The 26,114-nt window shown below is 38.7% G+C and overlaps 4 protein-coding genes and 2 pseudogenes across 11 annotated transcripts; 1 reads left to right on the forward strand and 5 right to left on the reverse strand.

The window, feature by feature from the left end:
• Positions 1–570: 570 nt before the first annotated feature.
• On the reverse strand, positions 571–4,098 carry LOC125185579 (uncharacterized). 7 transcript variants are annotated; one of them, XM_048082135.2, is made up of 3 exons: positions 3,711–4,098; positions 2,291–2,358; positions 571–1,826 (listed from the first exon to the last, which is right to left on the reverse strand). In XM_048082135.2, the coding sequence occupies exon 3, from the start codon at positions 1,790–1,792 to the stop codon at positions 821–823; it is 972 nt and encodes a 323-aa protein (XP_047938092.2). In that variant the 5' UTR covers positions 1,793–1,826; positions 2,291–2,358; positions 3,711–4,098; the 3' UTR covers positions 571–820. The 7 variants fall into 7 exon arrangements, with proteins under 7 accessions (XP_047938092.2, XP_088918086.1, XP_088918010.1 ...); XM_089061960.1 differs by having other exon boundaries at positions 571–1,822; positions 2,291–2,391; XM_089061884.1 differs by having other exon boundaries at positions 2,291–2,391.
• A 1,585-nt stretch (positions 4,099–5,683) lies between these two features.
• Positions 5,684–9,844, reverse strand: LOC125222999 (mitogen-activated protein kinase kinase kinase 1-like). Its single transcript, XM_048125940.2, has 9 exons — positions 8,588–9,844; positions 8,119–8,203; positions 7,930–7,992; positions 7,630–7,787; positions 7,228–7,300; positions 7,028–7,087; positions 6,627–6,731; positions 6,126–6,331; positions 5,684–5,919 (listed from the first exon to the last, which is right to left on the reverse strand). The coding sequence occupies exons 1-8, from the start codon at positions 9,550–9,552 to the stop codon at positions 6,134–6,136; spliced, it is 1,707 nt and encodes a 568-aa protein (XP_047981897.2). The 5' UTR covers positions 9,553–9,844; the 3' UTR covers positions 5,684–5,919; positions 6,126–6,133.
• A 3,739-nt stretch (positions 9,845–13,583) lies between these two features.
• On the reverse strand, positions 13,584–15,457 carry LOC125218057 (transmembrane 50A-like protein). Its single transcript, XM_048119654.2, has 4 exons — positions 15,095–15,457; positions 14,940–15,027; positions 13,996–14,148; positions 13,584–13,888 (listed from the first exon to the last, which is right to left on the reverse strand). Exons 1-4 carry the CDS (start codon positions 15,225–15,227, stop codon positions 13,852–13,854), a joined length of 411 nt encoding a protein of 136 aa, XP_047975611.1. The 5' UTR covers positions 15,228–15,457; the 3' UTR covers positions 13,584–13,851.
• A 548-nt stretch (positions 15,458–16,005) lies between these two features.
• LOC125220698 (protein ROOT PRIMORDIUM DEFECTIVE 1-like) lies at positions 16,006–17,017 on the reverse strand (annotated as a pseudogene).
• Positions 17,018–18,560: 1,543 nt separating this feature from the next.
• Positions 18,561–22,374, forward strand: LOC148933781 (putative late blight resistance protein homolog R1B-16; annotated as a pseudogene). Its single transcript, XR_016134651.1, has 2 exons — positions 18,561–21,353; positions 21,533–22,374. The product of XR_016134651.1 is annotated as a putative late blight resistance protein homolog R1B-16 (transcript).
• Positions 22,375–25,364: 2,990 nt separating this feature from the next.
• On the reverse strand, positions 25,365–25,793 carry LOC125220697 (putative late blight resistance protein homolog R1A-3). The gene has a single exon (XM_048122848.2). The coding sequence runs from the start codon at positions 25,791–25,793 to the stop codon at positions 25,365–25,367; it is 429 nt and encodes a 142-aa protein (XP_047978805.2).
• Between the last annotated feature and the right edge of the window lie 321 nt (positions 25,794–26,114).

Below are 26,114 nucleotides of genomic sequence, written 5' to 3' on the forward strand. Positions count from 1 at the left end.
ATAACTAAAATTATTGATAATTAAAATTAAATGCACAAACAAAATTATAAGTATCCTACTCATTTCATGCATGATTGGAACATTGTAATGGTCTCGCACGAACTGAACATGAACCTAAACCAGCATATCTTAATTCTACATTTATTTGTACTAGTTCGGTGGTTAATGATAAAATGCAAATTGTTAATATTATACAAACTCCAAACTATGATCTAGACCGTTAAAAAATGTCAACAGATGACAAAATAACAACAACAAAAAATATCAACACAATTTCAATACAACATCAACCGTTGACATTGTGTTGACATTTTTTGTTACTTCTACTATTATTTTATCATTGACATTTTCTAACGATCCAGATCATAGTTTAGAGTTTGTACAATTTTTACGATTTGCATTTGATCACGATCCCGTAGCCTGGTTTCAATTTTAAAACTTTTGGAACCGTATTGGGCGGTTAAGCTTGAAAAAAAACATGGAAAATCAGTAAAAAATAATGAAAAAAACTGTTGAAACACACACACACACACACACACAACAAGCACAAGAGAAAACTCAAACTGCAAGAGAGTAAAGGCAAGAAAAATGGAGTAGAAAGTAGTACAGTACAAATGAGGAGCAACAGCACCAACATTGATCAAAAAAGTTGTGCGTGTGTTTCTTATTTTATGACAAATCCTGTGCTAACTATTTCGGGATCTAAATCGTCAAATTTTGCTCAACATAAAGCAAATCCCCCAAGGCATAGCTGTGCCCAGATTATAATTTTAAAACAATCTCAAAACGGTCGGAGTTTGATGTCCGAGCCGAGCTGAGCTTACCTGCGGTCTCTCGACCTCCTCACCTGCCTCGTGAACAAGAGGCGGGCGTGTGGACGCGCGATCCGGGAGATGTTACGGCCGGTGGTTCTTGAGGCAAGTCTAGCCTGTAGCCTGCGGAAGAACCCCTCGCCGAGAGGGTCGTAATCGCCCTCGGGAGCGAATGGGGAGTCGTTCCACCCACCACCACTGCGAGTTGGAAACCTGAAGAATGTGCCGTCGAAGAGCCCGTCATCATCGTCGCCGCCACCGGAGAAGCCGTGGTTCCCCTCTATCACATAGTCGCCGAAGACGACAGCTCCAGGCATACTAGCTCTGATTGTACTGAACACGTCGCTTAGATCTTGCTCCCTCTCGAGCTTTTTCCACTTCTCCACCAGCAAAGGATCTACGTCCCGGGGGCATGCCTTTGGGTGCTCCACCTTTACATGTTTCTTGATCTCCTTGTAAGTTCCAACAAACGAGCATTTCTCTTGTGCGCAGGCTCGTTTCTTGGAATTCAGGTACCGGCGAGCAGGCTCCAGAACAGTCCAACCTTTCACCTCCGAACGACAAAGTGGGCACAGAAGCTCGGATAATTTACTCTTCATATCGGGACAACCGGATTCTTCTGAGAAATTAAAACTAGCAATTGACCCTTGCCAGGATTGTGTTTCGGGGTTCGAGCTTGCCTTGGCAGAGGCCTTACTGTACTGCTCAAGACAGTTGGAGTATCGGTTGCTCGTAGCGCACATATAGGGACGGCAACCCTTTTCATACGAGGAACAAAGTAGGAGGACCGCATTGTGAGGAGACTCTAAGCAGATGGAACATACAGCGATGTCCCACTCTTTTTTTTCTGATGCACTCGGTTGTAGCTTTTCATGGTGCGTGTCTCCACAAGCCTTCTTACGCCGAGATGATAACTTATGCAGGATAGCTCCATGGCCGTGGGAGCCAACTTCCGACCGCATCTTCTTGGATTTTGCCATTTAAACAATTAGACCACCCGTATCACACCCCTGCCTGACCACCAAGAAACATACAATGATAAATAAACAGAAACCCGAAAGGAAAAAGCTTTTGTGAGCAACTCAGATATCAATCAGCATCACCCTTTTATTGTTATATTTCATTAAGAAATAGTAAAAAGTTCCAATTATCTTCTACGTCACTGTAAAGAGCTTGTTTGGTGACCCATGATTTTCCAACAATATTAACGTATTTAAGTAATCATCGACTCATCAATCAAAAAGACTATGATATATGCCAGTTCATCAATCAATGATGGTTTCAGAGATATCAACCATATTTGGGCATACAATAATACCTAAAACTACCACAGAAAAACATACAGAATGTCATTGGGACCACAATGATTTTAAACACTGGAATGGGTGAATTTTCATATATCTATCCCCTAAGTAACGGAACTGAACAAGATACAACTCCAGCCAGACTAGAAAAAACGAAATCCATAAAAGACCTACATCTGCACACATAGGGATGATCCATTTGTTGGATTCCTTTTAGCCTTTGCATCATCATACCAAGATATCTTTGTTCATAAATCACAACTCAAAAAATTATCCTGGTGAGTCATAGCAGCAATAATAAAAGATACAATATATAGACCAATAGAAAGAGAAAATTTCCTCATATATTAGCAAAACACAAACTATCATCAATTTTCCATCTTCTGAATTGTGAGATTTTAAAGAAAAAGCCATTGGTCCTATTAATGTGCCATAATAAAGATCACAGTAAACTGTAATACAATTATATGACCCAACAACGATATAGAGGCAACATAACAAGATAGTATCCAATCAAAGCATAAGATATTAAAGCAGGCAACAGCACCCTACAAGTAGAATAGAGCTGTATATATGTACATAACCTCTGTATCCACTATCTGCAAGCTTTCATTCCAAAGACTATTTTCCAGAGTTGATATAAACATATAACAAAAGATGAAAAGACTTTAAAAGATTACAGTCTTTGCTAACATGTTATCAAGTAACACCCCTAGTGTCATGAAGTTACTCGATTGTTGAAATTTTACTGGAAATCTGAACAAAGAATACCACAATTAACGGCCATATGATTGCCTATATACAGCTTCATGAATTCTTCATACGATTCCAATGCACACACGCAACATATGACCAAAATAACACTCATTTAACTAACATGTTCAAATCATAAATAGTTATCATTAAAACAAGAAAAGAATGTCAGCAAGAAAACATCTTTATGGTTCGTACAGGGGAAATGCCAAATAAACATAAAAACACTTCCAAGTTCCAATACACACACGCAATCTAGTCCTTCACACATGAATTTGGGGTTTTCAGCACCAATTTAATATATTTACCACTACTAAAACTTAATTTTCGAGAAAGCTTCCGGAAAAAACTGAAATTTAATAAATGTAGCTCACTTATTTGAAGTTCATCTGTGCACTTCATGAAAAAAGTCACCAGAATCGCAACATTGTCATCCAGAAACCCTAAATCTCAAAGCTCATCGACGAATTTAGGCAAAAAAACATTAATTTACGCACTCTAAAAACCGTTTTGGATTAATTTTAAACACCTAATTATTTTCAGCTGCCGTTATTCATCACTCATCAGCGAGCCCTAGGTAACTCCATTTTCACGAATTCGGCAAGAAGAAGACCACAAAAAAGTTATCCCCTCAAATCTCACATCACCGATTTAGCAGCACGCATATGTAGAGCAGATATTCATAAATTTCAAGGAGGGAAAAAAGTCACCACCAACAACAGCCCATTGAAAAAAAATTCAGGATAAGCGCGGCTTCACCTCTTTCAGTTCAACTACTATCCATTTTATAAATTCGTATAAAAATCGGAAACGAAAAAGTAAATCGTAAATTGAAGTTTACCTGAATCTTCTCCGACGCAGTAGAAGAAATGGATGCAGAAGTTACAGTTTCAAAGCTTTTTTTACACTAAGAGAGAGGGAATAGAATTTCAGCACGAATATGTAGCAAAGAAGATTTAAAATGGCATTGATTTACCAAATTGATTAAAATTCATAAAAATGGAATGCAGATCTAAATATTATAAATATAAAATTTATATATGCATAGGTTGATTTGGATTTAGATGTTAGTGACTAATTATTGGTCTGATTTTGTGGTGTGAAGTAAATTTGAATTCGTGGTATACTTATAGTTAGCATGTCGTTGCAATGAAGAGCGCACAAGCCGATTCCGCGATATGTCGCCGATTCTGCGACGGAGACGAAGTGACGGAAGGATGGCCAACCGTGATTTGAAATTAATTCTTTTATAAAAAGTACGTTATAATTTGATATTTTTTTGTTTCCAATGGTTCATTGTTATTAAAAAAGAGGGGGTTTGTTTTATTATTCTCCACCAACTAGATTTTAATTTTTATTATCGCCAACATTAGCTATTAATTATTTGTTGCGCCGTAAAGATAAAGTAAATCTCACAATAAAATATTCAGAATGCAATTAGCCTAATTTATAAGATCAAATCATTCTTCAACGTGTACACAAAAGCTCAACACATCATTACAAAGAATAAAGATATGAGTATTATAAAAGGAATTGGAAATCAAGTTTAAAAGTTAGAAGGGAAATTAAAAGCAAATATCCCCTTAATTATATTTATAGTGAAATTTCGAAATGTTTAGTCCAAGTATATGATAGTTTATGCCTTTGATTGAAACAATTATATTTAATTACGAAGTTTCAAAAAAAAGAGAAAAAGGAACAACTAAAGAAAGGATCTTGAATCTTTTACAAAAACATTAGCATTTCCATATTTTCCATTAGTACTGTATAAAATATTTCTTGAGCCCAAAGCCTTTCTAGTTTCTTCATGCATTAATTTAACAAACTTGAGCCCAAAGTAACATAATTTTACCCACTATTTACATGTCCAAATTTTTCAAAACGATATTAACAAACTCGATATAATAGTGCTACAAAAAATTACCACACACACATATATATATAATATATCTATGTAGAAATTTAAAGGGAAATTGGTCTCTAAAACCATGAATTTTGCCAAAAATTTGGTATTTCCCATGAACTTTGAAATTGGTATATAATATCACGAACTTTACATTTTGTTTGGTATTTCCCACGGCATGTTTATTACTATATTTGACTAACTTACGAGGCTTTTTAATCATACTTGAAACAATTAAATCTGCATGGTTTTCAACGTGACTTTTTATCTTATATGTTATGAACTTAAAAAGTGGTTTAAAATATTATAAAACATATCACGGTTGCTTAAGTTAAATAAGATTTTGACGAAAATATCTTATGTGGGTGAGTTTGGGAAATACCAAACAAAATGCAAAGTTCATGATATTATATACCAATTTCAAAGTTCATGAGAAATACCAAATTTTTGGCAAAGTTCATGATTTTAAAGACCAATTTCCCAAATTTAAATCAGAATCATGTTATTGAGAGAACTACAATGACTCAAATTAGCAGTAAACCAAAATCAAATCAACCAATTTAATTCATTTTTCCATTTTGCAAAATGATTTAAATGATGGATTGGATGATTCAAATTGTCTTTAATGTTGAAAAAAGGTCAACCGCTGCAGATAATGCTTAATAAAAATCAATGTAGGAGTAATATTAAGCAAATAGGTAAGTGATTGAACTTTCAAAGTCAAATGGAGGCAAAGAATTTACAAATAAATTCAGAATGAAAATCAACCAATTATGCTGGTCTTCTTCATCCACACTTCCACGAAAGTAGTCAGAAATTTCAAGAATTGAAATTTTCAATCACTTTCTATGTATTAATAAATAATATGACTAATTGTCTGCATCAACAAATGTCACTGAAATGAATAGAAATTTCACAAAACCAAGAAAATCTATAGAATAAAAGAAGCATCATTAACAGTTACTATTATCTACACTTACTTACAAGAATCACATACACTACTACACTACACAGAAATCAACATACAGAGAAAGAGAAGGGAGAGATCTTAAAATCTTGAAATAATTAAAGAGTGGAAACTCTTGAGCCTTATATTCACAAAATAATGTGAATTCCTCGGGTTTTTCGGTACGTAAACACCATCAACCTACGGAAATAAGAAAGAACCGTGTGACAGGAAGAAAAAGAAGACGGGAATAAATAAAAAACGATCATTTAGTTCGTTTAGAAGTGAAAAGCATGTGTTCTAGTAGTAGTTTTATCGTTATTCATCAATTATTTCGTATTGTGGTATTGATGGAGACAGGGATTCATCGTTCGTATATTGCATGAGCTAACGGTTGTGAGGCTTACCTCGACTGTCAAAACTGCCAGCCAACGCTGTGAGAGGTTGATGAAAGTGGCTGCTTCACAAAGGGGTGGTTTAGGAGCTGGGCAGCTGTTGGGCGTAAGGTTGGGTCGACTTGTAAGCACTGAAGTATGAAATCACGTGCATCACTTGAAAGAGTATTCGGGACATCTGGTCTCACGCCCTGTCCTATGTGGAATAAAGCCGTCATCTGTCATCAGAGAGAATGACTATCAAGATCTAAATTCGTAAGTGGGATATTATCAATACAACCATACCAAGAAACGCCGTGCATATATAAATGCGAACGCAATAGTGTTCCGTGATAGCAAGAAGAAGACGGAAAAATGAACTTCACGAGTGATAAAACTGAGTTCGACAGTTGATGGCAATCATGAGAAACTCGACGGAGATATACATTCAGAACTATCGTAAATCACACACAACTGACAAAATACCTCAACGCAAGAAGCCTTCAAGTCATTTAAAAAATCTAAAACACTTACATATTCCAAACCAAAATAAGGAAATCGTCTGGTCAACATCTCCAAGACTGTACATCCGAGACTCCATATATCTGCTGCAAGCCCATAGCCCTTGCTCAGAACAACCTGCAGCAGCACGAGATGCTATTAAGTAGATGTAGCATATCCTTCGATACAATTTACTGTTCTGAAAGACACAACAACCTCCTATCCTTAAGCAGATTTACATTTCATCAATTTGAAATACTAGACACTCCATGAGTATTATGCTTGCACTAAATTTCATAAGGGAGTGTTTACGTTGGGTGATATATTGAACGGCGTGTTTACTTTGTGTTACTTTTATTATCTATTTAAGCCGTCACCCAAAGTAAATACCCAAATATCAAACAAATCAATATCTAAACGAGTATAATAGAGACCTCAGGAGCCATCCAAAATGCAGTCCCCTTGCAAGACTTCACATCATTCAACTTGGCAGCCTGCATAATTAAATAATCACAAAAGAGACATGACGATATTATTTATCAAACCATTTGCATGCCATGAGAAGCATTGTGCAAAATGTGCATATAAACGTATACGCTGCATATATATTTATAAGGGGAAAATAAGAGATTACCTTAGCAAGACCAAAATCAGCAAGCTTAACCAAACCATTTGTGTGCACCAATATATTTGCACATTTTATATCTCTGCAATATGCAAGACAGAAAGATAAGAATATTGAACATTAGAACTCCGTTTAACAGAAGTTACCCATAAATAAAACCTACGATCTAATAAAGCTAAGCTCCCTTAACATAGGAAGTAGTCTTAATATAATTATTGTGAAGCCTTTCTTCCACGGATGCAAGTCATGGGACTAGGTTGGATTCCAGCATTTTACAAGAAAAAGTTATTTAAGGATAATTACACAAAGAATATGGTTAATGCTGCAAGCAATACAATGTTGCGGAAAAAGGTGTATGCTATAATGACAAGAAATTGAAGATTAAACACCCAAAAGGTATAGGTTCATCACCTATGGATGACATCTCTGTCATGCAGATACTTCAAACCATGTAGAATCTGCCTTGTATAATTGGACACTTGTGGAACTCGAAGGTCATATTTCTGGTAAAGTCTCAAAAGGGAGCCTTGTGTCACCAGCTCAAGAAAAATACAGAGATGCGACCCCTTCTATTTTATCAAAAACAGGAAAATACTAGAAGTTAGGATAACTTACAATGATGGGCAAAGAAGAAAGCAGATGATGATACTGTGGAGAATCTAAAATGAAATTAAGAGAAAGAAAGGACAAAAATATTCCAACAAGTGGTACCTTCTCTGTCCCATAATACCGGACAATGTTCTCGTGTTCAAATTGACTCAGAAGAGCAATTTCCTGAACAGATTAAGAGGAATTAGAAGATTAGAAGTGTTGGAACAGAACACAAAAGTAACTTCCTCATAGGTTAGTTTTAAAAACAGAGATGGTTAGTAAACAAGCTTCATTACAAAACTGCTAGACCTGTTCAAGTTGGATGACACATTGCTTTCCGTCCTCTCCATGATCAAGCAAAGACACTTCCTTTACAGCAAAAAAGAATCCACCACTGCATCATATAAAATAATGAAATTACTTTCTTCTCGAAATTCAGTCTTAGTACATATTACAAAGCTCCGAATTATCAGCAGTTATTATTATGTCATAAAACGGGCAGAGATTGTTGAGATAATATACTGACTTGTTACAAGAAAACACTTCTGCAACTACTTCTCTGCTAACAAAAGACTAACAATTCACCACTAATATTATTTAGGTTTCTTTCTAAGTAAATTCAGAGCAACTTCAAGATCCTCCCAAAACTATGCCCCAAACTAATTTTACAGTCAATGGATACAAAAGTCTACATTTAACAACATGACAATACACTCTAAATCCTAGAAATTCAACAATACAAGCAACAAATAGCTGCACACTCAAATAATGTACTTACTCCGCAATTCCTTCATACACAGATCCAAATGTTCCACGCCCCAAAAGCTCGCCCTTCTGCCAGTCATGAATAACGTGCCCATATCTATCATGAGATGAAATGCTAGACAAAGGCTCAGTCATGGAACTTGAGGAATCATCCTCATTTGAGGAGAAAGAGCATGACTCCGACAATGCCCGGTTCTCTTCTATTGTCAACCCCCCTATCCTCGCACCCTTCTCTTGCTCGGTCCTATCCCGGCCAACCCCCTCAGTCTCTCCATTATTCGAAAAGAATCTGCTTTGAAACTTTAGAATACATGGATCACTCTCCCGCATAAAACCTGCCTTCGTATCCCAATCGGGCACCACTATAGTCGGCCGCGCCCCCTTAATACCATTCATTCGAGTTGCTTTCGATTTCACTCTTAACTTATCACTATAATCATCCTCTAACCTCTTCGATACCCCACTTTCCCCCAATTTCTTACCATAACTATTATCTAAATTTCCAACACACAAACCCTCCATCTTTCGATTAATCACATCAAAAGCCCCAATATAACCATCACCATAAGAATATTGAACAACATCATCACAATCAACTTCAATTTCTCCATACAAAGGCTCCAATTTCTTACCGGAAGAAGAAGAAGAAGAAGGCCCCACCTTCACGGCCTCATATTCCTCCGGCGAAATAGCGAAATCGTCTATTCCAGAAAACCCAAAGGCTTCGCAGATAACCTCAAATCCGCCCTCGGTCCCATCCACGCGGAAGCTCGTCGTGTTCGCGGCGTACGAATCCAAATAGCTCGCGCGCTGGGACTCCTCCGGCGACGACGAAGCGGAAGTAGACGGAGAGAACTCGTAGGTGACATTCCTGAGTGCGTTGCTCCGCTCAAGCCTCCTCGGCTTCGCCGGCCGGCGGCTGGAGCTGGAATCTGGGCGCCTATGGGAGAAGAGCTTCGGAAATCGATGCATTTTCATCACCCGAAGCAAAATCCATCAATTGGGAAGCAGAAATCTCAGCTCTTTTCTAGGAATTGGATTCGATTTCGAACTTAATTCCTCGTCTGTGATCTTCAATAATTGCGCGGAATTCGTGGAATTCAGCTACTTTTTGGGCTCCGAGCAAAATCAGCAGTGTGTGTGTGAGAGGGAGAGGGAGAGGGCGAGGGGAGGGAAGAGAGAGAAGCAAAACGGCGCCAGAGTGTCAGAGAGAAGAGCGAAGGATCAAAGAACTGATTTTTTTGTATACGTACAATCTGAATTTTCATTCTCTTCAATTGGTCAATAATTATCTTTTTGTTTTGTTATTTAATTCGGAGGAAAAAAGGCATCTTATATTTCTCTCATTAATAGCAAAATTACACTTTTCGCTGCTTGTTTTATAAAAATATGCACATTTTGAGTTGTACACTGTTTTTAATGTATAATTGATAAATAAATAGAGAAATAAAAAAAACTAGTCAATGAAGTATATTATTAATGGAAAACAATATCTACCTGATTAGAGAAAAAAAGATTTTTCAAATTTAAAAATTACATATTCGTATGAGACAGACTAAAAACAGACAAATGAAATATAAAAATATAAATTTAAATTCATTTTCACATTTATGACTTTTGGTTACGGTCAACTTAAACTTTTTGCGTATGCAGTATATATTGAGTGACAATGAATTGAATTAATTTGAATGTCTCCATTAGTTTATTGCGTGTGTTCACATATATCTTTGTTCCTAAATAATTTCAATTGGATAAATTGAAATAATTTGAATGTCTCCATTAGTTTTGTTGGTTTTATGGAATTACAAAAGATAACCGGGCGTAAAAAGAACTGAAACGAAAATTACAAATGGAAATTGAAACTATAAATCGTAGAACAGGAAATAGCCGAGTCGAGGAGGCCTCTTTCCGCAAGACGAGATATGCCCCGGTAGTGCTCTTCGAATTGGCGTTTCGTCCCCAAAGATAAAACGACTGCGTCTCTGGTGAAGCAGCACCGCTATCAACAGAGCTCCGACGAACTGGATGGAGGAGAGGGCAGAGCTTCGACAGAAAAACAATACAGAGGGAGGAGAGAGGGTATGATGCAGAGTGTGGATTCTAGTTTATGTGTCTAGAATGCTAGAATGACTAGCCTATTTATAGGCTCAGTCCACTGCAGGGGTCAACACATCCTTGATGGCTGTCATCAATGCTAGATGTAACGGTCGTCGGTTACGAGGCGTTACAAGCCGTTACAGAGCTGAGAGTCTGAATCTAGAAGCTTCTAGATTCGTTCATGACGTGGACTGTCACGTGTCAGCCACGTTGGCTCACCGCGTCATACTGACGAGGTGTCATCCCGCTTGGCTCGCTGACGTGGAAACGGTGGTGGTCTAAAAAGAACTAGACCCACTAGCCTTGGGCCAAGCCCATGACCAGGCCCAAAGAACAGCCCAAAGACCACCCAAAGACCAATTGCCAAGATCCAAGGACAAGGACACGAGGCTCGCGGCACGCGGCGCGCGCGCGTGGGCTCTTACAGCCCATCTTAGTCCACTATAATTATTACATGTAATAATCCTTCTTATTAAATACTAGTTTAATAAGGTTGTAACTTCCAATGTGGGATAATTAACTCTCTTAATTATTTCCTAAGCTTCTCTCATAGCTCATTAAGTTTGCAATTTTGCACAATTTTAATCCATTATTTCTCACTCACCGGGAATCGAATTTGAGAAACTGAATATACCACGGTCATCTACTCCGAACGTAGATCGACGCTATATCATTTAATTTCACATACATATTTGTTCCTAAATAATTGGATATAGTATTATTCAATTGTATTTTCTCTTCGTCCAATAAAAAATAAATCATTTCCTTTTTAATTTTCTCAACTGAGATGATTCACTATTAAAATTGAAAATACATGTCTACTTTAGAACATCCGCAGCGGTGCTCAAAACGCTGTCCGTCCGTCCATGTCAGTGGCAAGGACGACCTCGTCCGCCACTGCGAGCTGTCGGTCCGTGCCAGCGGCACGACGCTGCTCTTAGCTAAGAGCACGTCTGTGCCGCTGAGCAGCCCTACGTGGCGTCTTCTTATTGGCCAACGGCATAGCCGTTGACATATTCAATTTTTTGTATTTTTTTTAAAAAATTCAAAATTTATTTAAAAAAATGTTTTTAAATAATTCCCACTTCCCAAAAAAATATATCTGTTTTCTACCCACTTTTAATTTATTTCACAATTTTTTTCCTCCAAAATTCACATTTTCATCTATAAATATCCCCACTTCAACACAAAAAAAATCACATTCTCATCTATTCTATCATCTACATTCTCATTTTTTCCCTCATATTCTCTCATCTAAATTCCCACGATCACCCCTCCGGCAATCGCGGTTGGAACCACGATTGGTTCGACTCCAACTCATTCCCTAGTCCGGAAACGCAATTTACGGCCCCTCCCCAAACCCAAGGTTCGCAAGCTCCGGGTGGCTACCGTCCTTACCCGGTGAACGACCAAAATGCCTCCGGGTTCGAGTGGGCACCCGAACCCGGATCGGGAGGGAGCAACAGCTCTACTCCTACTCCTACTTTTATTCCTACTCCTACTCCTACTTCTATTCCTACTCCTACTCATCCTGTTCGTGGCACCCGCACCCCGTACACTCCGGGTGAGATGATGGCGATGTTCAAAGCCTACTTGGCAGTCTCCGAAGATCCGGAGACTGGCACAAACCAAACCGGGGTAACGTATTGGTGGCGCATCACTCGTCTTTACAATGAAACCCGACCGGGGGAACCATCTATCGCAATGATAGTATAGTGCGCAATTGCCTCTTCAGATGCAACGAGACAATCAGTAAATTCCAGGGGTATTACCTCCAAGAAGAGCGGTCGGCGGGGAGCGGCACGAGCGAGCTCGACATCATCACTGGCGTCTTGGCGACCTACCAACACATGGAGTTCAAAGCGTTCAAGTACCTCGATTGTTGGCAGGAGGGGCGCCTACATCCGAAGTATATGAGCGGCGTAGTAGCATCCTCCTCCAGCTCCTCCAGCAAACGGTCGAGGTCGGTAGCCCTATCCGACGGCGCCTCCGATGATGTGGCTACCCAGCTTGCCGGAACTAAATTGGGTAGCCTAGACGCTGGCCCGAGCAGTTCCCACCGGCCGTAAGGAAAGAAGAAGGCGACGACCACCCGCCGTCGCGCCTCGACTCCATTCACCCCTGCCCCCGCCCCCGCTCCCTTTGTGCCTCCTCCACCCCCGAACAACACGTTGTGGACCCTCTTGGGTCAACTCTATTTGAACGATACGTCTAAGATGACTCTGGACCGACTTGCAACACATGAGCAAATAGAGGACTAGTCTTCCACGTGTGTAATTTTTAATTTGTAGGATTTTAATTATGTATTTTTTTATTTTCTAGGATTTTAATTATGTATTTTTATTTTTTAAGATTTTAATTATGTAATTTTAAATTTTTAATGCATTTTAATATTGTGGAAATGTTTTTATTTAAATTGAATAATAGAATGGTGGGACCCTTGAGCTTGTCCTTAGCTAAGAGCATGAATGTGGGTGTTGTGCTCTTAGCTAAGGACAAGGAGTAAAAGTGGGTCCAGGTCCACTTCCGTGCTCTTACCTAACACATAAAATAAAGCTATATAAAATCTCGTGCCATCAAAGGAAGAGCGATGCAGAAACGAGGGCCGCTAAGTTGGCGAGTCAAGAAAAAGAATAAACGTGACTCGGTAATCCATGAACATGAAACAGGGTTCGTAACTTGTAATTTTGGAGTATCATTTCATGCATGCCATCTAAACAAGCTACCTGAACCACTATACCAACTAGGCAAAATAGATTCGACTCATCCATCCATCGTTACACAGCCCTTAAATTTATGTTTATTTGCCTATAAAAAAAAATTCAATTTGATTTGGATCATCTCTCTCACACACAACACTCCCAAACACAAAGAACACAATGAGTTCAAAGGGCTGGTGAACTGAAACTCTGTGGTAACAAGATAATAATATATAGACAAGATATGAATAATAGTTGAAATTTTTTGCACCAGCAAAACAGTAAATGAACAACATTCTTCGATGACATATCAACCCGGGTTTTTCACACGATAACAATTCAGCAAGGTTTATGCACATGGCTGAATGGCACAAACCAACGAACAGCTAAAGACTCAGACGACATGAATAGCTCCAGTCTCTCTCGTTCGGGTACTTTCAGCACAGATTAAATAACGGTGGATACTCTTTGCACAGGAAGGTTATTCAGAGGAATGAGATATCCAATATATCAGTCCACTGCATTAAGATTTTTCCAAGATCAGGAATGATCATAATCAACGTAGTAGTTCATTTATGCCTTTATATCACATGCGCAAGGGCAAATAGGGGCAAGACAGTCGCACCTGATTAACACAAAGACGCATTGAAGAACACCTGCGATTCCAGTCCACGCTGAAGGACCAGTCTCCACCAGTGCATCTTGTATCAAGAGTCCGACTGAAGCAGCTAACGAGACAAATGACACAACATATGCAATGAAAAGCCAGAGTTTCAACCTGTTGAGAACAGAAGTGAAGAAGTAACCACAGAGGTAAGATGGGAAACATCATAACCTTTATTCGTAAACTCAGTGCTTCCTCGTTTCATGACATAAATGTAGGAGGAAGATGCAATATAGACTTCAGATATGAAAAGCCACTACAATGATTTTTCCAATACTCTACTAAACTACTTGGCAATATGAAATCCAATACCAAAACGTTCACTTATTAAGAATTTTAATATCATCAAACATTGTTATCTCCTCGTTTCACAGTATAAAAGTAGGAGAAAGATGCAATCAAGACGGCATCTATGAAAAGCCACTACAATGATTTCTCCACCAATAGTACTAACTAAGCTACTTGGCCATATGAAATTCAATACCAAAACATCGACTTATTAAGAATCTTGACATCATCAAACATCGTTATTCCCTCAACTTCTCCCCTAGCATTACTGACATCCAAACACATTTATACTAATACCATCAAAACATGGTGTCCTCAATTCTTCTAGCTAAGTCCTGCTGATTGAACTCATCAAGAATGCATAAAACTGTAATCGAGAAAACATATGACTAAAATCGAAGTTTTTATCACATCATAAAGTAAAAGCTCCACCCAAAACTAACCAATCATCTCCATCAAGTTGCAAATTGCAAATATGATCATCAAAATCACAATTTTATCAATCTTTTATCCAAACTTCCACCCCTTAATTTAAAAAATTTACAACACACCACACCCTAATTAGAGAGTTTTCACGAAAAAAATTATCAAAAATAAATGAGAAAACTGGTAATAACCTCCATTCACCCTCATCGTATGGCGAGTAATCAATATCCTCTTTCCTCACGCAATTGAACATCAGAGCAGACAACGAAGCGAAAATTCCTATAAAAACAAATAATTAAATTAAGCAAAAAAGAATGAATTTGAGGCATAATTCGCACGCAAATACCTGGTAGGTAGTGGAGGAAAGGGACTTGTACGGCGCTGCACACGACGGCATCCACCCAAAACCACCACCCAGCGCCGAACACCGCGCCGGAGATTCCCGGTCCGAATATTGCCAAAAGCTCAGACAACTCCATTTATACGCAACTACTGATTCCGAGTAGGGTGATTTTGATCGTTTTCGATCCGCCGATTGTCGGATTGGATCGAAACAACCTCGAATTGGGGCAAATTATGATGAATTGGAAGTGAGGGGTTCTAGAATTGGAGGAGTTTTGAGTTAGGGCTTTGATTCAACTAATAATGGCGTATAGAAAAATCCTTTCTTTTGATTGAACTCTCTCTCTCTCTCTTCTCTCACGACAAGAATTACGCCCCAAAAAATACAGAGGGAACAATTTTTTTAAGTCTATTAACTTTGCTAAAGTATCATTTTAGGTTCGTAAATTTTGAAAATATCATTTTAAATCCATCGACTTCGGGTTAATATCATTTGAGGTATTTCGAATTTTTTTAGACGAAAATGCCCTTAAGACCTTCAAAGGTCAATTTGGAGAATTCTTTCGCCAATCATCTTGCGTCAGAGACATAGAATTCAACAATTTTTAACGACAAATTTTTTTATATTTAAATTCAATTTAGATGTTAATTGATCTCCATTTTGAAATTGATTTCCGAATGACAATCCAAATTAATAACTATCTAATTCCAAAACGAGAAAATTCGAAAAAAGGATTAATTTCGCTGACATTTCGAAATAAGGGATTAATTTTGCTGACCTTTCAAAATATGGGTCCGAGGCATGCGAATTTTTTGGAATAAGATTTTTTATGCATTTTATTTTCTTTTTAATGATTATTTGGTTCCTAACATTTTTTAATTAACTAAATTACCCTCCATAAATTTTAACACAATTTATAAAAATTCGCACCCCCTCGTATAAGCCTCTCTCAAAAACACAGGGTGCACCTTCCTCCCTTTGGTCGACAAATAGAACATCCCGGGATGGTCAAGGAACAAATCCCTCACATTCAATTCAATCCCAAACCACTGCCTAAAGCGGCTTATTTCTCCACAGTCAAGCTCAAGAACTCGTGCACCACCCCAACCGCCCGCTTCTCCATCCTCATCGCGCCATTCTTACTCCTCCTATTCTCCTTGGCAGTCATCTCCTCATACGGACCAATGTAGGGAAACCTCTGCCATTCCTTAACTTTGGCCTTAAAATTCTTCCCTAGCTGCATTCCCGGCAGAAACCCTGCTTGAGACTATACTACAGCTTAGTCCTATCCACGCTGCATTCCTCTCTACAACACTCCGTCATTCTTCAATTCTCCACCGCAGGAACTAAACAATCCCTAAATTCACCGTTGTCTTTCAAAACCAAATAATGGGTATTGATCTCATTGCCGTCTTCTAATGCGAAAACCTTGGGATTTCTTGAAATTATGGAGTCCTCGAAGTCATCGGGCAGCCCCAGTTCCTTCCAGACCTTGAAGATCGCCCGAAGAGGTAGTTTTTTTGTGAGGGACATGGACAAAATTTTGACTAATCGGGTAATGGCGAGCGGCAGGAATTTTTCGATGGACTCCTACTCTTGGCGGAAGATTTGGAGGGCGGCGGGAGTAAGGGAGCAGAAGGGCTGGAGCTTGTTGGGGATGTTGAAAATGTGGAAGATGTGGGGGTATCTGCGGAGGAAGTCGGCGGCGCCGCGGTTGAGGTGGATGCGCTGGGATAGGTGGCTGATGAAGTCGAGGGCTGGAGCTTGTCAGGGTTGGATGATTTTTTATAAATTGTGTTAAAATTTATGGAGGGTAATTTGGTTAATTAATAAATGTTAGGAACCAAATAATTATTAAAAAGAATAGAAAATGCATAAAAAACTAAAAATCCCTTATTCCGAAAAATTCACATGCTTCGTACCCATATTTTGAAAGGTCAGTGAAATTAATCCTTCATTTCGAAAGGTCAGCGAAATTATTCATTTTTTCCGAATTTTCTCAAAACTTTCAAAACTAAACAGAATTCACACATCACCTATACTAAGTTATTAAAATGTAGTTTAGATTGAAAAAATAAAATAAAGTATCAAGTCCCAATTCACTATCATTAAATAGTTAGTCATCTAATAATTGAAAAACTAACACATTTTTTACGGCAAAATTTAATTATATTTAAATTCAATTTGGATGGTAACTGAATTAAATAGTAATAAAAAAATTTGTTGGACTCTAGATCTTTGACGCAAGATGAGTAGCGAAAGAATTGTCCAAATTGCCATTTGAAGGCCTTAAAGGACATTTTCGTCCGGAAAAAAGTTCAAAATACCTCAAATGATATTAACTTGTAGTTCACGGACCTAAAATGATATTTTCAAAATTCACGGATTTAAAATGATACTTTGGCGTGAACCTAAAAAGATGTTCCCTAAAAAAAATAAACTGCGTTAAATACGAATTAGTTTTTTAATGAAACATTAGAATCTACTAGTAGTAATTTTCAGCCATGGAAATATTTGTAGTAACCCTTTTAAAAAATAGTCCACCTTTACCATTTTGGATTCTCCTAAAATTAGTTTATTCAATAAGTTTTTATTTAATTATTTCTAATGAATTGGGTCTCATTGTCCAATTAATCACTTAATCTTTTTATTTTTTATTTTACCAATTTCATAATAAAACTTGTAGTTCCCAAATTCTCTATTTTTATAGATTAGATAAAATGTTATAGTATGTGAAAACATTAGTAAAATATGGAGTATTACAAGGATCTTTGCATTTATAAATGGAGTATAATTTTATTTTTAAAAGCATTATATTAAGGGGTAACTGCTTTTAAAGTCACCAACTTTCCATGAATTCCGGTTTTTCCCACGAACTTTAAAAAGTTCGTGTAATGTCACGAACTTTATTGTTGGTTGTCATTTTCCCATGTCAGGTTTTCCGGTCTGATTCAAACTGTTCGTTTCCTATTAAGACAATGTCCAAATTCTTTTATCTTACTATCATTATCTTCGCCTTTGAAATAGCTTCGCGTGAGTACCTTGTACGCCTCAATCGGAACTCGGATGAAGAAGTTATGGCCATTTGATGAAGGCTGCGAACTTTGTGCGACCTTGTACTATCATAATGGCCATAACTTCTTCATCCGAGTGCCAATTGAAGCGTACAAGGTACCCACACGAAGCTATTTCAAAGGCGGAGATAATGATAGTAAGATAAAAGAATTTGGACATTGTCTTAATAGGAAACGAATAGTTTGAATAAGACCGGAAAACCTGACGTGGGAAAATGACAACCGACAATAAAGTTCGTGACATTACACGAACTTTTTAAAGTTCGTGGGAAAAACCGGAATTCAGGGAAAGTTGGTGACTTTAAAAGCAGTTACCCCTTATATTAATGATGTAGTACTACTTATTTTCAATTTATTGTAGGGCGCTACTAAAATAATGCAAATCTTGGATAGATTCAAGGCCAAGTACAAACATCTTAATAAAATTATATCCAACTACACAATACTATATTACGATCGAATACACAGTTTAATATTATTTGCTCAAGCCTCAAGGTCAACGATCATCTTGTTTTTGTGCAATTTCAATTTGCAACAAGCTTTGCTTCTTTTGTTTTTCAAGCAAGAAGAAATCTGCAAAAATGGCTAACAATCTTCAACCACTCATCATTATTCTTGAAGGAATCCTTGATCCTCACCAATCACGATGGATTGTTCATGAAAACAATCCACAACTCCAATCCCTCCTTGATAAAGCCACCTCTCTTCAGCACCTCCTTGATCGTAAATCTTCATTCACCAAACTAGACAGCCAAATAAGAGAAGTAGCACACCAAGCTGAAGACATCATTGAATCCCACATGGTTCATCACATGCTCTCCGGATCTAATTGTGTGAGGTTCACTTTGTCCACACCAGATCTGCTGCAAGTAATACTAGATCTTGATTCTCTTATGGAGCAAGCGGAGAAGCTTATGGAGATGGAGGATACTAAGATGCCGCGAGAGCTTCATTCTGCTATGGAACAACTGAAGCTTGTGGATAAGAAGATGCCGTCTAGCAGTTCATCATCCAGTGTTGTGGTGGGAATTGATGCAGATCTGATGCATCTCAAGGATCGGCTAGCCGGGATGCAGACAAAGCTGAAGATCACTCCCATCGTTGGTATGGGTGGAGTAGGTAAAACCACTCTTTCTCGAAAGCTTTATGAAGATCCATTGATTGTTGATCACTTTGCATATCGTGCTTGGACCACTGTCTCACAAGATTACAATATGCCAGAAATTCTCAAAAGCCTTCTTCGTTGCATAATTGGACATGAATGTGATCAACATACTGATGAGTTAAAAGATATGTTGTATAAGAGCCTGTTTGGTAGAAAATACTTAATTGTGTTAGATGATATTTGGAGCACCAAATTCTGGGATGAGATAAGGATGTACTTCCCGGACAACAACAACGGGAGTCGCATTCTGATCACCACTAGGGAATCTGATGTGGCGAACTATGCTGACTCTTCGGGGTCGCAGAATCAAGTGCAACTGCTTAGCAAGTCTGAAAGTTGGAATCTGCTTCGCCAACTCTTGTTTGGAGAAGAGGAGTGCCCTCTTGTATTACAAGAGATTGGTCGAAAGATCGCCAAGGATTGCGGTGGCCTTCCTCTAGCCATAAGTGTGATTGGGGGGCTGCTATCGAAGATGGAAAGATCAAAAGATGTTTGGAAGAAAATTGGGGACAATGTAATAGCAGCAATTTCTGGATTAGATGAGCAATGCTATAGTATATTGTCTTTAAGTTATAACCACTTGCCGAATCACTTGAAACCATGTTTCTTATACATGGGAGCTTTCCCTGAAGACTACGAGATTAGAGGCTCCAGACTCGTACATATGTGGATTGCAGAAGGATTTGTTAAATCAAACGGGGAAAAAAGTTTGGAGGAAGAGGCTGAGGTTTGGCTAAAGTCTCTAATAGATAGAAATCTATTTCTAGTTAGAAAATACAAAAAGAATGGAAAACCAAGGAGTTACAGCATGCATGATATGTTGAGGGATATATGCATCAGGAAATCTGTTGAGGGATATATGCATCAGGAAATCTGCTGAATACTGGTTTCTGAATAGTCCCAACAAGTTCACATTCCCTAATCCACGCCGCATAAGTTTTCACACATCAGACGAATTGGAAGATGTTAATGATTCAACAGAGTCAATGTCACCAACTCGATCTGTTATATGCATTGGTTTTTGGTGGGATAAGTTTCCATCTGGTGCATTGCTCGCGGCAAGATTGCTAAGGGTGTTGGACTTAATGGATATGCGTTTCAATAGTTTCCCAACTGAAATATTTGAATTTGTCAACCTACGTTTCTTAGGTATCTATGGTGATTTAACTATACCAAGAGGAATATCAAGATTGTGGAATTTGCAAACCTTGATTGCTCGTTTTTGCAATTTGGATGTGCCGTCTTAGGTATGGCAGCTCTGTGATTTAAGATATCTCAATGTGCGTGGAATTGAGTTATTAAAAGATAGGGAAATGAACTACAGTGTCCTGAAGAAGCTGCAAATGATGGCATTGAATCTACGTGAAGAGGAGGCAACAAGTTGGGAGGTTTCCTTAAAAGCATTCCAAATATCAAAAAGTTGTCAATTCGTGATTACCTCGAATCTACATCTATGGAAATTGATCTTAGCCATGTTCACAAGCTCGAAATATTAAAATGCAGTTTTTTCAGAACTATATCCTCTCTAGACGGCTTCCCTTGTCGTTTCAAAGTTATATTTCCTTGTAATATTAGAAAACTAGTTCTAATTAGATGTGAAATGATTTTGGGAGCGTGGACGACTCTCTGTGCACTACATGAGCTGGAAGTGCTCACTCTAGATTTCTGCAGTTTTAAAAGGGAGGAGGAGACATGTGACGAAGAGTGGGAGTTAGCAGATGGAGATGTTTTCCGCTCACTGCAGGTTCTATGTTTCGTAGGTTTGGATCTTGTGCGTTGGATAGCCGATGAGACCAATTTTCCTAGGCTTCGCCACCTCCATCTGTATAGTTGCTACGATCTAGAGGAAATCCCAATTGGAATTGGAGAAATCCCAACACTCCAATTAATCGTGTTAGAACGATGCAGCAAATCCATAGTGGCGTCAGCAGAAAGGATTGTGGAGGAGCAATCTGAAAACGGAAACGAAGATCTCAAACTCAGTATAAAAAAAACATCCAACTGGTGATGGCACTTCCAAAAGGTAATTAACCATTTCTTTAACTTAAGGTTTTGAATGCTAAGTTGTATGCAGCACTGTGATTTTGATAATGCTGTGTTAAAACTGATGAAAATGCTCAGTAGTAATGATATTAATGCCCTGTTAATGCTAATGCTGATGCTAATAATCTCAAGTGATGTTGTAATAATGTATTGTATCAGGCACCAAAGAGGAGGGCCAGGACCAGGACTTATGATGAAGAATCAGATGCCCCCGAATGGTTTGATCTTGTGTTGTCCTTGAATTCTCTGTTGTCATGGGATAGATATTGCAATATTAAACAGTAAAATATGTCGTTTTGGTTGATGCCTATAATATCTCGTAAATAAGTAATCAAGCTATGTCATTGTCAAAATCTTAATTGATTACAAAATCGTAACAAACTGATAGTTTTGTTGGAAAATTAGAACAAATTCAATAGATCAATATTTAAATGTAGTAGCAGCTAGATTTCTCCAAGTGTACAACAGGTACTTTCTTACAAGCCTTTGCTTATTGCATATTGGTAAATCCAGGTTTCTGATGGACTTTTAATTTCTAAATTTATTTTACGGTTTATCTTATTAAATTTTGCATTGAACAATAATAGTAATTTTGATTATGCATGGTGATATTAAATTTAATATGGGGTGTTTAATATTGTTGCTTGCAGACTTTAGAATCTTCCACATAGCCAATACTGAGAGTCATAACCAACCAAAGAGTGTCGGAATCAAGGGCATTCGGAGTAGAAGCCACCCCAACAAGGGTGATATTTCCCCTTCTATTTTGTTGTGTGAATTTGATGTGATATTTTTGGACATAGATCCAATTGCATGTTAAAAGAGCAGACCCTTACTGTGATAAGAAAAGTAGCCTCAAAATGGAGTTGAAGAAGTAGAGGAATTATTGCTGTAGAGGTCAAAAGCTTCGCCATAAGATGCAGATTTTTTACCATGTTTAGCTACTTCTGACCGTCAACTTTAATTGATTATGTGCTAGTAAATGTAAATCTAGTTTGGCATTGACTGGAATTGCTATTTTTTTCAAAGTATTGAACACCTTACTAAGTTAGGAAGGTGGTACAAATTAGAAGCCTTAAGATTCTTTATTCCTCTCAGCCTGTTTGATTTATATAATATAGTCATAATCAAGCAATCTGATTTCTTGTTATATGTCCTTGAAATTGGATATTGTCATTTGCTATTCTCTGCTGCTTAGGAAGTTGCAAGTCAGTGATACCTCTGTTTCACTTAACTCAGTAAGTATCACAAAAAGATTAATGTGTCCTTCGAATTCCAGGACCCTCTTTTCCAGCAGCGGCCTTATCCGTCCCCAGGAGCAGTTCAACGTAAAAAACTGCTGAATTTGCATCTCACTCAAATATTCAAGAGAGGGGATGGCAGTGATGGTCTTGCTGAGACTGATTGAATGAGGCTGCGTATCGTTGCACTTGTGTCGAGTTGAATATGGCGATGCGATGCACAGTTTCTTGGAGTTGAAGAATTAGAGGAATTATTGTTGTAGATTGTGGACTTGGGCTTGGAGATGCCTTGTACGGTGCTTTGCCTTGAGTAATAGGTGAGCTCTCCATCTTCTTGCCTTAGGTCTTGAAGTTCCCCTCGAAGCTTGTGATAATAGAACCGAGGTACAAAGGACTCCTTCATGATTCGGCACAACTCATCCCATGAACGCACACCCCCCATTCTAGCTATTCTCCTTTTCCTCAACACATAATTCCACCAAGTATTAGAATTACCCCCCAATGCAATCTTTACCTTGTCACCCTCGAAATAGTTGTGGAGGGAGAAGATTTTCTCCACTTGAGATTCCCACTCCAAGTAGGTGTCGGGGTCAAACTTGCCATGGAATTCGGGTAGGTTGTGTTTCAAGGTCTTGGTCGGATCATCAAACCTCGGTCGGGGCTCCTCCTCATAGTACCTATCCCTCCTAAATCTATCCCCATAAGGCTCCATCCCTCCATATTGGTTTCCTACCCCAAAACGACCATACCCCCCATTTCCTCCTCCAAACCGCCTATTGACTCCATTACCCCCCCCCCCAAACCTTCCATTCTCCAAATTGTTATTCCTATCCCGTACATTCCCTCCTTGCCACCCCTCATACTCCTCCTCTTCAACATTTTCCTCCGGAACCTCATTAGGCACGACGTTGCCCATAGGAGTGGGAGGCCTCGTCCCCCGCTCTCCCTTCCAAGTGTTGAACTCTTCAAATATAGTGTTTTGGGCGGCAAGCATGTGAGCTTCAGATTCTTTTGACCGAGCAATGGATTCTCTTGCCCGAACCTCCATTTGGGTCATCACCTCTTGCTTGAATTCCTTCATCATTTGAGCCATCATGCTCACAAGATCACGAACGAGTTTGGAACTACTTGAGCCCGCTTCTTCCCTTCCTCCTCCTCGTGGATGTCCCCCATCTTGTTAGCCCGGGTACGAGGAGGCATAGAGCAAGTACCTACAAATCAAACAAACACTAGGAACTAGTCCTAGGGGTTAGTAATAAAAGAAAAGAGAATTTAAGAAGATGAATTCAACCTTGATGTCCCAAACTCCCCTCAATTCACTCCCCAATAACTCTCGACAACGACTGAGAATATTGTGAGAAGGTGGATTCACTCACACTCACAACTCCAATTCCAAGATTTAGGTTTTTGAGGTGGATCAATCAAGGTATACTCCTTGGCAAACAAAAATCAAGAAGACAAAGCCATAAACACATAGTAGCAACAAGCAAATAGGTTCAAGATGTTGTAAGTAGGTTCAAGGCATTAAGCAAGACACACACAAATCAAAGAAAAGAAAACAAGACATGGGATGAAAGAAATTTGGCTGATCTTTATGAATTTTTTTGGTATTGATCCCCACGCCCAATTTGGATGGATTTTGGTGGGTAGATTCATAAACAAGTCAAGATCAAGGGAAAAATAGCCATATATAGTCAGATTTGATAATTGGATATGTTTTATATGGTTTTCCCCAACTATGCCAAAACAGGGCAATGATGTTAATCCCCACAGTTAACTGGGCAAACGAAGGAATTTTTCGATGAAATTTTGCAGGTAGCTAGGACACATAACATAGATCATACAAACCAAATTTCAGCTTAATCTAAGCACAATTGATCAATCCGATAATCCTAACAAAGCAGGGCAAAACAAAGAACAAAAGGAAAAATAAGCCAACCCAAAGCAACAATAGATCAAACACCTAGTGGGTACTAGGCTCTAGATACCAAATGATGTGGATCCAAGTATTACAAGATCCATTTCCCAAGGAAAACCCAAATTGTAGGTGATTGATCTAATATTTTTGTGAAGTAGATTTTCTATTAATCATTAAAAGGCAATCCAACAAGAAATAAGGCAACTAAGATAAACAAAAAAGGAAATAACATTGGATAATGTGGAAATTGGGATACATAGTCATTGATGAAGCAAATTTAAGCACTTACAACATAGCTAACAATGCATCCATGGCTAGATCTTCAAGGGAAACCACAAACCTTGAAGCATACCTATACTTGATCCATACTTCACTGGGAATTGATGAAACAAGCAACCTAAATCTAGGAATTAGATAGGAAACCCTCTTCAAGAGGAACAATGCTCTCAAGCATATAATTTTAGCAAAAATCTAAGGAAAAGAAATGACATCAAGAGGTATTTATACTAGGGGCCCAAAATTAGAAAGTTGGCCCACAAAATCTAAGTATCGGATATTTCGCCCGACCGGGCATTTTTCCACACGCGAAACTCCCGACCCGGGCGTTTTCCCTGTCCCCGGGTGATTCCCGGCCCGGGTGCGCGAAATTCCCGGCCTGGGCGTTTTCTCTGGAAACCTTGGTCGGCCCTCGTTTTTCAGCACGATCCTCAACTTTGGTTCCTCCGTCATCCTAGGCTCCTCCTCCCGCTTGGAATTTTGAATGAAAGTTGCAAGCCCATCCCGAAGCCGCCTCATCATGTCTCTCATCTTGGGTCCGCCACGTGAGTTCGTATCACGAAGAGCTAGCATAGTTCACCACATCAGATTCCCTGGTGGTGATCACAATGCGATTCCTGTTGTTGTTGTCCGGGAAGTACATCCTTATCTGATCCCAGAATCTCGTACTCCATATATCATCTAACACAATCAAGTATTTTCTACTGAACAAGCTCTTATGCAACATATTTTTTAACTCGTTAGTAAGTTGATCACATTCGTTTCCAGTTATGCAACGAAGAAGGCTTTTGAGAATTTGCGGCATATTGTAATCTTGTGAGACAATGGTCCAAGCACAATAATCAAAATGATAAGCAATCATTGAATCTTCATAAAGCTTTCGAGCGAGAGTTGTTTTACCTACTCCACCCATACCAACGATGGGGACGATCTCCAGCTTTGTCTGCATCCCGATCAGCCTATCCTTGAGCTGCATCAGATCCATCGATTCCCACCACAACACTCGATGATGAACTGCTAGACGGCATCTTATTATTCACACCCCTTCAGTTGTTCCACATAAGAATCAAGTTCTCGAAGCATCTTGTCATCCTCCATCTCCACGAGCTTCTCCGCTTGCTCCATAACATAATCAAGATCTTGTATTACTTGCTGCAGATCTGGTGTGACAAAAGTGAATATGGCGGAATCATATCCGGATTTCATTTGATGAACCATGCGGGATTCAATGATGTCTTCAGCTTGATGTGCTACTTCTCTGATTTGGGTCTCTCTAGTTTGGTGAGTGAAGATTTATCAAGAAGCT

This window comes from Salvia hispanica, chromosome 1 (assembly GCF_029641045.1).
Source record: "Salvia hispanica isolate PSC_SH4W2 chromosome 1, Shi_PSC_v1, whole genome shotgun sequence".
NCBI classification, from domain to species: Eukaryota; Viridiplantae; Streptophyta; class Magnoliopsida; order Lamiales; family Lamiaceae; genus Salvia; species Salvia hispanica.

What these genes read in the sequence shown, in the direction of transcription:
- LOC125185579 (XM_048082137.2), bottom strand. Translation starts at nt 1,792, where the DNA reads ATGGCAAAATCCAAGAAGATGCGGTCGGAAGTTGGCTCCCACGGCCAT.
- LOC125222999 (XM_048125940.2), bottom strand. Translation starts at nt 9,552, where the DNA reads ATGAAAATGCATCGATTTCCGAAGCTCTTCTCCCATAGGCGCCCAGAT. An exon ending in GGTATTATGGGACAGAGAAG is followed by an intron (nt 7,788 to 7,929) that starts GTACCACTTGTT and finishes TTGATAAAATAG; the next exon opens with AAGGGGTCGCATCTCTGTAT. An exon ending in GACAGAGATGTCATCCATAG is followed by an intron (nt 7,301 to 7,629) that starts GTGATGAACCTA and finishes TGCATATTGCAG; the next exon opens with AGATATAAAATGTGCAAATA.
- LOC125218057 (XM_048119654.2), bottom strand. Translation starts at nt 15,227, where the DNA reads ATGGAGTTGTCTGAGCTTTTGGCAATATTCGGACCGGGAATCTCCGGC. An exon ending in TTTCCTCCACTACCTACCAG is followed by an intron (nt 15,028 to 15,094) that starts GTATTTGCGTGC and finishes TTGTTTTTATAG; the next exon opens with GAATTTTCGCTTCGTTGTCT. An exon ending in TGCGTCTTTGTGTTAATCAG is followed by an intron (nt 13,889 to 13,995) that starts GTGCGACTGTCT and finishes ATCTTAATGCAG; the next exon opens with TGGACTGATATATTGGATAT.
- LOC125220697 (XM_048122848.2), bottom strand. Translation starts at nt 25,793, where the DNA reads ATGGATCTGATGCAGCTCAAGGATAGGCTGATCGGGATGCAGACAAAG.